A 13,426-nucleotide genomic window follows, 5' to 3' on the forward strand; every position below is an offset into this window, starting at 1 on the left:
TTAAAAACTCACCCTTATCCGATTTAATTTTAGTAATAGTTTTTTCCTTTTCTCGTTGCCTCAGTTGCCTCGCAAGTAGTTTATGTGGCTTATCCCCAAATTCGAAGTGTGCTTGTTTTGTAATTTGGAATAATCTTATTACTCTAGCCGATAGTTTGCATTTATATAACATGTTTTGTCAAGGCACTTTGAAGGCCTGACATCTAGCAAAATTTGAGAACAAATATTAAATATTCGGACAGACAACTAAATCTAATTAGGAAGATAGGTTTTGAGGAGTTCCTTAAATGAAGAGAGAGGGGCCGAGAGGTTTTGGGTGGAGACATGAAGCCTGGAAACTAGGCAACTGTAGATATGTGTAGAATTGCTAGAAAATGAAACTCAGAAATGTGCCAAACAAGAATTGGAGCAGTACAAACATCTAGGAAAATAATTTGAATGGAGGAGAAATACTGACGAGGAAGGGTGAGATCATAAAGGTATTTGAAAGCAAGGAAGGAAGCTTTTAAATTCCAAGTGTTACTGAACCAGGAGCCAGTGATAGTGAAGTGATAACAGGTGATCTTCTGGTTGTGACTGGATGGATGTGAATAGAACAAGGCAATGGCACTCAGCTGGATAATTGCAGAGGATGAAGAGGATGTTGACGCCTACAGATGGATTCAAAAGTGTGGGGGAAAAGAGTTTCCTGTAAATTTAATAATAGCCACTACAACGCTGAGACACTGTTGAGGCAGAGTTGGAAATCTGACTACTAAATATTGACTTTCATGAACGATTTGCAATAGGTCACATGTGGAAAAAAATCAGGGCAGAAAGGACGTTTGACAAGTGGGGTTTATTCATAAGAATTGAGAGATTGCATTTTGGAGGAAGGGTGCACATTTGCAGGAGGGCAGGTAGCTGAGCAGGGATAAGAAGGGTAATAGAAAGGCCAGTAGTTTGGTCGGAAAGGACAGGAAGTGGATTTTATAAATAATACCGTTCAGATAGGCAACAAAGCTAGATAGAGGAACATGGAAAGATGCGAGCTCAGTGCTGGGCTTATGGGAAAGAACCTTTGAGGGGTGCATGGTCTGATGGATTAACGGAGGAGACAGACACAAAATGCTGAAGTAACTCAGCGAGACAGATAGCATCTCTGGAGAGAAGGAATGGGAGATCTTAAACCAGCATCTGCAGCTCCTTCCTACATGAGCTGGTGAAGAAGAAGAAGGAAATAAACGAGGCAGCTGAACCAGGTGTAATTCTTAGTGACAAAGTGTTGATATGCTCATTGGGAAAGGCAGTGCGTAGTTTCAGCGAAAGCTTTTGTGTTTGAAAGAAAAGGCTGTATTAGGAGAGCCTTTCACTGTTGTTCTTTTGGAAGCATGTGAAATTGAAGCCCTGAGCTATTCTTCAAAGGGCATGAGATTTCTATTTGTGTTCTGACCAACATATTCTTTTTTACCAACACCAAAACAGAGCTATTTCACTATTTGTATAATTGTTGGACAATGTTGTACATGTGTTAACTTCCACATTTGCTAACACTCAAATGTATTTCAGTGGCAGTGAATCAATCTACAACATCCTGAGGAGGTTGGAGACATGTAACCACAAGTTCAAATAGCATATATTTTCTTTATGTGAAAAAGCCTTGAAAATGTTAAATAAATGCCAACTCTAAAGTAGTAAATCTGTCCCATCCCACATACAATGGACTTTAATTAAATTTGACCTTTCTATGGATATGGCACAATTATTCGCAATTAAATATATTTGCTCTTTAAATTCTATGCTTCTGAACAGTTGAAAGATATTCTGATCTGCCTTTTTGATCTTTCAGGAACTGTATAACGTTGCAGACATGATTTGTAAACTCACTTTTTTGTAAAGATTCTAGTCATTGGACTGCCACTGGATATTAAGGTGTTGTGGGGTTGGATAATGACCAGGAAGAGTTGTTTAGGAATACTAAACTGTAAGCGGATACTGGCTTACACTGAAGAGACACAAAATGGTGGAGTAATTCAGCGGGACAGGCCGCAACTCTGGGAATAGTAGTTGTTCAGACTGAACTGTTCCAAGCACAGGATTGTTCAGGCCATTTGTAGTCTCACACACTGGTCTGTCGGCTCAATACAGACGAGTGACTGAAATGAAATCTCTCTGGTTTGTCAGTCAGTACCTTGAGCACAATAAACTTTGCTACAATGGTCCCACAAGGAGCTCCACCACTATTGATCAAATACCACCTACCATATACTGTCTTGCATTCCAGATTCTTTCCCTCATCTAGATTCATCTCCCTTCAGTCAGACAGTGAAGGGCCTGTTGCGTAAGGGCCTTGCGCAATTTTTTTCGGCGACTTGCCGGCACCCGTCATAGTCGCAGCAGGTCTCCGAAAATGTTCAACATGTTGAAAATCCAGCGGCGACCAGAATAAGGTACGACTCTTTGGGCGACTACTCACGACCATACAGGCTTCACCCCGCGACATGACGGATGCCGACAGTCGCCGAAAATGGCGTGTAAGTGGGACAGGCCCATCAGTGATTATGCTGCTGGTTTCCTGGGTGGGGATTCTCAGATATGGAAGCTGGTGTAATCTCCTGCCAAGTTCTATGCCCCAGCAGATCGTCTCCCCCCCCCCCCCCCCCTGTACCAACACACAAAAATTCCTTCGCACTTCTTGATGAGAATATCGGGTCCCCCATGTGACTGCCATAATGTACATTGCTGCTATATGGTTGCCATGGGGATTGTGGTTCTAAGGCCTGATGTACTTCTCAGACTAGTGCACAGTTACAGTAAAAGTTATAAGCTGCATTTAATTGGGCCTGCGTCCATCAGGTGATTTGGGGTACAACCTACCATTTTAGGATGATTGGTTTACTCTTACAACTATGTTTCCATAAGATTTTGATCCCGTTTCACAATTTTTTGCAGGGGATCTGACCGGGTGTTGCCACTATGTGCAGCACAGGTTTAGCATATCTAAAAAAAAGGCGGTCAAAACTCCAGGCATTTATGCCATGGTAATATTCATTGTTAAGCTTTGTGTCTTTTTGTTTTACAGAAATACATGATAATGTTGTGCGTGCCTGCTCTAGCCAGCCGAATACATCAGGATTCTCAAAGTGGGCCATTTCACTAGAAAATCTCCTTGAAGATCCAGAAGGAGTAAAGCTTTTCAGGGTCTGTCTGTTTTTAATTTACTAAATTGATTTGTTAGCACTTTTAATATCTGTAGTGAAAAATTTCAGATAAATTTCAATCAACTGGTAGTCTTGATAGGATTAAATTCAACACAAAAAATATTTATCTTATGTTCTTATGCTTTCTGTCTCACCTTTTTTCCTTTATTCTCCTGTTTTACAGTGTCTTCCTCTCCCTTGTTTTACTTTCTTCCCTTCCATTTCATGGTTTGCAGGTATTTCAGAACGACCAAACACTTGGATTGGAAGTTTAAGTTTAACGTGACCATAGACACATTTCCGTTCTTTCTAGTGGACTTATGACAAGAACATAGAATGTTCTGGTGATCCATCATTAATGGAGATGTGTTTTTTTTAACTGTACAAAATAGCAGCACTAGCATAGTTACAAATGGTATTATGTAAGTGGTCACATGCCATACTCCACAAATCTTGAATATCTGATCTGAGAAAAAAAAAATCCCAACTTCTATTTTTATTTTTAAGCCTTTATTGAAAATCCCCTCTTTGTTAAAGTTGTTAACCTTCAAAGGGTAGAGCTTAGAGATACAGCCTGGAAGCAGGGCCTTCGGCGACCATCTATCGCCCGTACACTGGTTCCACGCTATCCCATCCTACACACTAGGGGCAATTTACAGAAGACAATTAACCTACAAACCTGAAAATAGACACAAAATGCTGGATTAACCCAGCGGGACCGGCAGCATCTCTGGAGATAAGGAATGGGTGACGATCTGGGGTCGAGACCCTTCTTCAGACTGGAGAATGGTCTCGACCTGAAACATCATTCATTTCTTCTCTCCAGAGATGCTGCCAGTCTCGCTGGGTTAATCCAGCATTTTGTGTCTATCTTCGGTTTAAACCAACATCTGCAGTTCCTTCCGATACAACCTACAAACCTGCACGTCTTTGGAATATGGGAGGAAACTGGAGCACCTAGAGAAAACCCATGCGATCACAAGGAGAATGCACAAACTGCGCGCAGGCATCACCCGTAGTTAGGATTAAGCCCAAAACTCTGGCGCTGTGAGACGGCAGCTCTACCACTGTGCTACTCTGCCGTAATTAAGGGATTTTATGGACTGGAGTCATAAATGAATTGTACTAGATAAGAGAAGCAAGTTTATTTTCCAAAATGGCATGATTTGAATCAGTTGGAATTTTATGGTGATTTGGCAGCTAATTGAGATCAGCGGTCTCCATTGGATTACATTTTCGGATGAATTTAAAAGTCTTAAACTGCAGTAGGATTGATGTGTATATTCTAGTGGATTATTAGTTCAGGTATCGGTACAAATTGTTGGAGTAACTCAGCGGGTCTGACAACATCTCTGGAGGACAGATACACAATATTTCGGGTCACGTACCTTCATAATTTTGCTCTATGCAAGATTCCAGAATCTGCAGTTACCTGTGTCTATATTAGTTCAGGCATCTAGTTTATTAATCTTAAAGGATTATTACAGTTCAGGACCATTGATATCATTGAGGAGTTGTGTTCAGGAAGTGTCATCTAGAAGGATGATGAAGTATTTGAAATTTGACATTTTTCATAGAAATAAGTAGGTGACGTGATGGACAAGTTGCATGAGTGAGCTAAACTCTAGCTCTGAATGTTATATCTCATTTGATGCCGTTTTCATCTCTGGGTTGGATGATTATTGTACCATTATGATGACTTGAGCACAGAAATTACTGATATCTTAATGAAGTACTGAGGAAGTGTGACACTGGTGTTCACTGGCACTTTTGATTAGACTTTAAGTTGATGTCCTCTCTGCTCTCTCAGGAAGACCATAGGTACGTCATTTAAGAGCTGTTTGCAAAGGCACTGTATGTCATGTTGTCACTTGCGAGTGGAGCACCAAGCCAAATTCCTTGTATGTGAACATACTTGGCCAATAAACTTATTCATTCATTCATTCATTCATTCATTCATTCATTCATTCACATGGATAAACAGGAATGGAGGGATATGGATCATGTGCAGACAAATAAGAGTTCAAGAGTCAAGAGTGTTTTATTGTCATATGTCCCAGATAGAACAATGAAATTCTTACTTGCTGCAGCACAACAGAATATGTAAACATAGTACACTGTGAACAATAAACGAGAGAGAGAGAGAGGAAAAAAAAGTTCATTGTGTATATATACACATATTCACAATATATGTATATATATATATATATATATACACACACACACATACTCAAAAAACAAACAATAACAGTGCAATAATAATAATAGTCTATTATAGTTCAGAGCTTATATGAGGTTGTGTTTAATAGCCTGATGGCTGTAGGGAAGAAGCTGTTCCTGAACCCGGACATTACAGTTTTCAGGCTCCTGTACCTTTTTCCCGATGGCAGTGGTGAAATGAGTGTGTGGCCAGGATGGTGTGGGTCTTTGTTGATGCTGGCTGCCTTTTTGAGGCAGCAACTCCGATAAATCCCTTCGATGGAGGGGAGGTCAAAGCCGGTGATGGACTGGGCAGTGTTCACAACATTTTGCAGTCTTTTCCGCTCCTGGACATTCAAGTTGTCGAACCATGCCATGATGCAACAAGTCAGTATGCTCTCCACTGTGCACCTGTAGAAGTTCAAGAGAATCCGAGCATCATGCTCAGCACAGACATTGTGGGCCGTGGGGCCAGTTCCTGTGCTGCACTATTCTATGTTCTACTTCCCCGCACATTTTCAAAGAAGCAAGTAGGAATTCAGTGTTCTACTGCACATTTGTCCTTCATTTAACATCATAAGCAAGCAGAGTAATTGATCATTATCACATTGTTATTCACAAGAGTTTGCTGGGCTGGTGCAGTGGCTGCTGCATTTTCTACATAGCATTAGTGACGACATATCCAGAATACCGAATTTGGTTCAATGACCTGAGGTATCAGAGATATTATGCACATGCAAGTCTTTATTTTTCAACATTATTTTTTTGCTTATTAATTGCTTGCCCACTATGTTTATACGGGTGCATTTTTCTTTAACGTTAGGCCCAGACTTTTCCCTAGAACATGTAATTTCCTTTTATTTTTCAAGCTATGCTATAAATAGAGCCCTTATTGTGGCTGTTCTTTGGAATAGTGTGCAATTCCTGAGGGCAGTGATTTTGAAAACTGCTGGCAGAAAACACATTTTCTCAGATTCTAAAATATCTGCCTTGAAAGCGTTACGGATTAATGCTGAATAGTTAATTAGTGTCTGGCTATATATGGATAATCCTTTCAATTGTTATGGGTTGATCTGATAAGTGGGGATTTTGATTAATGGATTTTAATTCGATAAGGAGTATTTCTTTTCACTTGGATTGAGAAGCCTAAACATTGACTATGAACTGGGCATGTTTGAAGTCGCGGAAGCTTGTGGTGAGTGAGGTGGCATGACCAAACTTTCTCAAGTCAACCACTCCCTACACTCACTTCTTTCTATATCCTGTTGATGAGACAGCTAGTGCACAAAAATAAACTCTGCAAGTCATACAAAAGAAAACGACTGCTCAGCTCCAGCCAAGCAAATATAAGAACATGAACAGAATGAACTATATCCATGGGACAATGACAGTACCAAAAGCAGCTTCATCTTTTTAGTTCTTCATTGGGTCCAGCTGTAACTGCTCACTTTCTGCAGTCATTTAGAAATCAACTAGATGGTATAAATTATTGTGGTATTGTTATATTTTCATGTTTCTTTTTCATTCCCAAGGTGTAAATGCACCCATTTTACTTCATCTCTTGTTTGTTCCTATGTTAGCTATAAAATGGTATATAATTCTGTGTGGGTGTGAGGAGTGGTTTTATTCATCTGTAGTTAAATTATCTGGTTTGAGAGAGTCAAGAGTGTTTTACTGTCACAAGTCCCAAAATGGAACAACGAAATTCTTACTGACAAATCATAAGAGGCCATTGAAAAATATGCTTTATAAAGACTCAAAGTGCTGGAGTAACTCAGCAGGTCAGGCAGCATCATTGGAGAACATAAATAGGTGACGTTTCGGTTTGGGACCTTTATTCAGACTGACTGTTAGGTTTAGTATGTTGAGTCTTGATTTTTACCATTTGGAGCTGGGGAGGTTTGGAGATCAAATTGCAAAGTGCATGAAGTGAGATCCTAACCTATTGTACAAGTGCTTGCTGTGGTTTTCATAGCACCCGATATCTTGGCAACATTATGTAAAACTCATGTAGGATCAGTGAGTTCTCATCACAAAAGGCAAGAAACCCGACAATGAAAAGCCTGGCTGGAGCTGACAGCTCCACAAGATAATTCCTTTTTCAGCACTCTTTGTGAGTCAGGAGGGTTAAACGTTTTCACTCAGACTTTTCACAGAAACATTTGCAGTCTCGAATCCACCCTATCAATCATGGTCAGCAGTGGCCTTATTCTACAGGCCTCTGCAACCTGGATGGGAAATTAATTAAAAAATGTTCTGGAGACTGCAAGTTCATTCAACCATTTTATCCTTGTGTATTAGAGCTAAACTTCCCTCATTCACTCTGGTTTCTCTGATTATTCTCAGCTAGATTGCTGAAGCTCTCCATACAGAGTCTCAGGGAAATTAGACTTCATTAGAAATTAGAAATTTAAATACTTTAAATCATTCCTCTTTTTCAATATGGATTGAGTACAACTGATGAAAACAATTGCTCCAATCATAGGTTAACTTTTATCTGTGAAGGTGAAATGAAAGAAGAGGTCAAAATGAGACTTGATTTTGTAAGGAACTTTTCAAAATAAAATTACAACCAGATTAGATTATTATTGAAGTAAGGCATATTTGAAAATTGTTTCTTTTAGCACTTTTTAGCAGTGGGCCTGTATTCGCTGGAGTTTAGAAGAATGAGGGGGGGACCTCATTGAAATGTACAGAATAGTGAATTGCTTGGATAGCGTGGATGTGGAGAGGATGTTTCCACTAGCTGGAGATACTAGGACTAGTGGTCATAGCCTCAGAATTAAAGGTCGTTTTTTTAGGAAGGAGGTGAGGAGGAATTTCTTTAGTCAGAGGGTGGTGCATCAATGGAATTCTTTGCCACAAAGGGCTGTGGAGGCCAAGTCAGTGGATATTTTTAAGGCAGAGATAGATAGATTCTTGATTAGTATGGGTGTCAGAGGTTATGGGTAGAAGGCAGGAGAGTGGGGTTAGGAGGGAGGGAGAGATAGATCAGCCATGATTGAATGGCGGAGTAGACTTGATGGGCCTATTTCTGCTCCTATCACATGATCTTATGATCTTAAAGCAATTGAACAAACATTACAATTATACTGCAGATGAATGGGATTTTGCATAGGTGAATAAGGAGGTTGCCAGGATACTGAATGAGATTTCAAAAATAAAGTACTAGAAAGGCTGGTGGTAGTTAAAGTGAATAATTTTCCTGGCACAGATGCAATGTGACCTCATTTGCTGAGGCTTATAAAACAGGAGATTGTGGAAATTCTGGCCATAATCTTTCAATTACCCATCTTGGTAGAAGTGGTGCCAAAGGATCGGAGGGCTATCAATATTGTATGCTTGTACAAATAAGATAAACCTGCTAATTCCAGACGACTCCATTTAATGTCAGTTCATGGATATTCAGTGTCTCTATGTTACAGTATTGCATTATTACCATGTCAGCAAAATTGGAGTCTGTGGAATAAAAAGGGAAGCGGGAACATAGATATAAAAGAGGCTGAGTAATAGAAAACATCATTGTACAAGTTCTGTTTTTTAGGGAGTGTTCAGTCAAGCTCCTGAGACTTGGTTTACATTTGATCAAGTACTTAGATTTGAGGGCTAAAGGGCATGTTTTTAAACTTACAGGCTACACATAACTTGAAAAAAAAACACAAAGTACTGGAGGAACTCAGTGGGTTATTTTTTATTTTTATTTAACCTTTATTTAACCAGGAGAAGTCTCATTGAGATTAAAAATCTATTTTACAAGAGAGTCCTGGCCAAGACAGGCAGCAGCACAGTTCCACAGTTACAGACAATAATTTAAAAAAAACAACAGAGAACATATAAATAGAGTCACAGTCAGAACATCATCAAACAAAGCATGTACAGACAGAAGAGCCTGCTTCAACATCATTAAGAAGGGATTTAAATCTGTTTATAGAAACCAGCTCCTTAAGTTTCAGTTCATTCTGCAGCTGGTTCCATGCGAAGGGAGCAGCATAACTAAATGCCCTTTTCCCCAGTTCAGTACGGACTTTAGGTACAGTTAGTAAGAACAAGTCCTCAGAGCGGAGCTGATAAGTTCCTGTGCTTTTTCGAATTACATACTTCTGCATGTATGAAGGAAGAACACCGAGGATAGTCTTATAAATAAGGATATGCCAATGATGGAGTCTGCGGGTGGACAGGGCAAACCATCCAACTTGAGCATACAAAGTGCAGTGGTGCGTGAGGATTTTAAAATTAGTAACAAATCTCAGTGCTCCGTGATAGACCGTGTCCAAAGACTGTAGGCATTTTGAAGATGCATTCATATATAAAACATCACCATAGTCCAACACAGACATAAACGTTGCAGCAACAAGTCTTTTTTTGGCTTCAAAAGAAAAACAAGATTTGTTTCTAAAGTAAAAACCTAATTTTATCTTTAGTTTTTTCATAAGTTGCTGGATATGAGGTTTAAAAGAGAGAGAATCGTCAATTATAATTCCCAGATATTTATATTGAGACACAGATTCAACCACAGAGCCCTGCAAAGTGGTGATAGGAGGGAGGTCCGAGGGCTTTGATTTAGCTTTAGTGAACAGCATGAGCTTTGTCTTGTCAGCATTTAAAACAAGTTTTAAATCACACAGGTTACGTTGCACAGTGTTAAAAGCAGTTTGGAGCAGACAGAGAGCCTGATTTGGGGTAGACGCAGAGCAATATATCACTGTGTCGTCAGCATAAAAGTGAAAATTTGCGTTCGGAGCTTTATGATCTAGACTATTAATATAAATAGTAAATAATAAAGGTCCTAGAACCGATCCCTGTGGCACACCCTTGGATACATTAAGAGAGCTAGAAGTAATACCTTCTGCTCGCACACACTGGGATCTGCCTGATAGATAGTTTTTAGTTAAGCAGCATCAGTGCAAGGAATGGACAGTCAATATTTTGGATCTGCACCCTATCATCAGACATAACTTGAAAATGTAGTCTTCTTACAATAAAACCCCTTTAGGATTGCTTCCACTCTGTCCTCCGGGCTCTGAGGTGACTGATGAAAGAAGTGTGGGGATTGCAGACTGTTTCACAGATGGAACAGGAAGTGCGCAATGGGACAGGCTGATGGGTATTGTGAGGCGGTACACTCCTTGCATCATTTATGTTCGGCTTCCTTTGCTCCTGACACATGGACAAAGTTTAATGTCATCCTGAATATTCCTTCTCCATTTTGAACTGTACTGGCCCAGGGATTCCCAAGAGTCGAGGGATTGTTGGGAATATTCTTGAATCTTTTTCTCCCTCCGCCTGATAATCTCTTCCTGTGACAGAGCTTGGCATCCATTTTGGAAATCTGATGTCATACATGGAGCCAACTGAGTGTAATTAGCTGCTTGATGCGAGAGGTTTTGGTGTGAGAGAGGACCCTAAGGGTTTCGGGTGTTATGGGGAGAAAGCAGGAGTATGGGGTTAAGAAGGAAAGATAGATCAGCCATGATTGAATGGTGGAGTAGACTTGATGGGCTGAATGGCCTATTTCTGCTATTATAAGTTATGAACTAACATTAGTTCATATATTCTTCCAGTTGATTGCGAGGATTTTGCAAAAGCAGCATTGGAAGTATCTTTCCAGTGCCCTGAGGTGCTTGCAATAGACAATCCACGTGTCAGAAGCCAAGAGACACAGATCACTGTTGCCTGGTAGTCCATGATTTTGTGCCAGGTGTGAGGTTTGACTTTGAAACATTTTTTATCAAGTAGCCAATGCCAGCATTGTGATGATTATGGTAAATCCACCAACAATGTCTGCCTTTGCTGAGAGGTGGATCCAGAGATAGTCCTATTGAAATACAGCACAGAAACAGGCCAATTGACTGTTGAGAAACAGGACTAGTATGGTTAAGTACCTGATGACTGGCATGGATATGATGGGCTGAATGGCTGTTTCTGTGGTGGGTGGCTTTATGACCAAAAATAAAAATTACGTTGTACCATTTTAAAGCAATTCACAAAGAAAGAGTTCAGGAGACACAAGAGACTGCAGATGCTAGAACCTGGAATATAACACAAAATGCGAGATTAACTCAGCAGGCCAGGCAGTGTCTGTGGAGGGAATGGACAGCCAACCTTTTGGGTTGACACCCTTCTTCAGACTGAACGATGGGTCCCCTGTTATATGGAGAGTCCAGGGATGCTTGTGCACATAATTCTGGAGATAGTAGGGCAAGCTGATTAAGTAAGACAGATGCAGGGTTTTATGATTAGAGGCATGTCAAATGCCAGGAAGTTGTATTAAACCAGTGTAAAGCTCTGATCCTACCCTAGCTTGAACATTGGACCAATGCAAGATCTACAGAGAACCCGTTGCCTATCTGCCTCCAACGTTCAACACATTTTCAACCTCCACATATGCATGCTGCTGCTCTGAAACCAAAAATGTGCTGGAAGTTAGATTCTGACACAGTCCCAGTGTGGTTCCAGGTATACTGGGTTGAGGGGATGAATTCATTCATTCATACATTTATTCATTGAATGCATCAGGCCCTTCAAAAAGCAGTGAACAGGTTGCTGACCTTAAAGTCTGTAAATATCAGAGAAACATTTAAGAAGTATGTGGCAAACTATCAAAGGGCTTCAGGACAGTGCTGGAGGCAAACTGGAGTCCTGGGTTCCAGCCCCAGAGGACTGGCTCCCATTCACAGCCCTCTCCAAGTCATGGACAGGCTGTGGCCTCCTGTATAATATTTCCCACAGGGCGGTGGAAAAATAATGACACTCAAGAGATCACCCAGGGGCGAGCATGAAACTGGGGACAAGCCAAGGAAATCTGACCCATTCTGCCCAATTATAGACACTGCACTTAAGAAAGGACACAGAGGCTTTGGAATAGATACAGAATGTTCGAGGAATAAAAGATTACAGATTCTTGGAGAAAATGCTGTTTTCTCCTTTTAGCAGAGAAGGCTGAGGAGAGGTTTGACCTCGTCAAAGGGCCTCAAAAGTTAGGGGGAGAAGGCAGGAGATTGGGCTGGAGAGGGAAAAATAGATCAGCCATGATCAATAGTGGAGTAGACTCGATGGGCCAAATGGCCTAATTCTGCTCCTTTATATCACAATCTTATAATCTTATTCATGGCAATGTTTAGAAACATTAACGCTTTAGATATAGTTTGTAAAACATGTTTCTGATGGCATTGTCAGAGGGCACAGCTTAAAAAAAAAACAGAGACGACACGAGGAACTACCTTTTCTTTATGCAATTTGTGGTTGGAATGATGGGAGTTGGAAACAGATTCAACAATAGCCTAAGTGAGCAGGCTCTTAATCTTAACCCTGATGTATCTGTGAATAACGTGAGAGTTATTTTTCTTCTTCTTTCCATAGGATTTTCTAAAACGTGAATTTAGTGAAGAGAATGTCTTGTTCTGGTTAGAATGTGAAGAATTCAAGAAAATTCAAGATGAAAACCTGGTAGGTGTTTTGTCCTTGGTTGTAGTATTGAATTGAATTGAATTGAATACTTTATTGTCACAAGTGACAAGTCACAGTGACGTTCTTTGCTTGCATACCCAAGCTTTGCAAATGTTTAAGAAAGAACTGCAGCTGCTGGGAAAATCGAAGGTAGACAAAAATGCTGGAGAAACCCAGCGGGTGAGGCAGCATCTATGGAGCGAAGTGACATTTCTCCAGATGCAAATAGTCACCAAATTAGTAGATTATCTTTTTGATGTTTTATTGATCTGCAATTGCACAATTTCTGAAGTACAGTTCTGTTATAACAATGCTATTCAAGATCACCTTTGACTGAAGGAAAGTATGAAATTAAAAATGGAACCAGTGATGGCAAATATATGGACATGACCTGTAATTTGTATTTCCAGAATAAAATTGATCATTAACAAAATTTGATAAATTACATGGCTACAGGAATTGTAATGCAATAAATCTCATTTCCATCAAAAATCGCTCTTGAATATGATTTGCAAGGCAATGCATATTCATTTAATCCCAGGAACCTTTCCTATGATCAAGCAAAATCTGTATGAGATGTGACATGCCTTGATTAAAGATAG

General features: G+C 40.1%; 1 protein-coding gene across 1 annotated transcript in view; it reads left to right on the forward strand.

Moving 5' to 3' along the window:
• The window catches only part of rgs10 (regulator of G protein signaling 10), a 49,491-nt gene that overhangs the window by 20,669 nt on the left and 15,396 nt on the right, over window positions 1–13,426 (forward strand). Inside the window, exons 2-3 of the mRNA XM_033033839.1 lie at window positions 3,062–3,180; window positions 12,738–12,824. Coding sequence (XP_032889730.1) covers window positions 3,062–3,180; window positions 12,738–12,824 — 206 coding nt within the window. The remainder of the gene's footprint in view (window positions 1–3,061; window positions 3,181–12,737; window positions 12,825–13,426) is intronic.

Source organism: Amblyraja radiata, chromosome 15 (genome assembly GCF_010909765.2).
Source record: "Amblyraja radiata isolate CabotCenter1 chromosome 15, sAmbRad1.1.pri, whole genome shotgun sequence".
NCBI classification, from domain to species: domain Eukaryota; kingdom Metazoa; phylum Chordata; class Chondrichthyes; order Rajiformes; family Rajidae; genus Amblyraja; species Amblyraja radiata.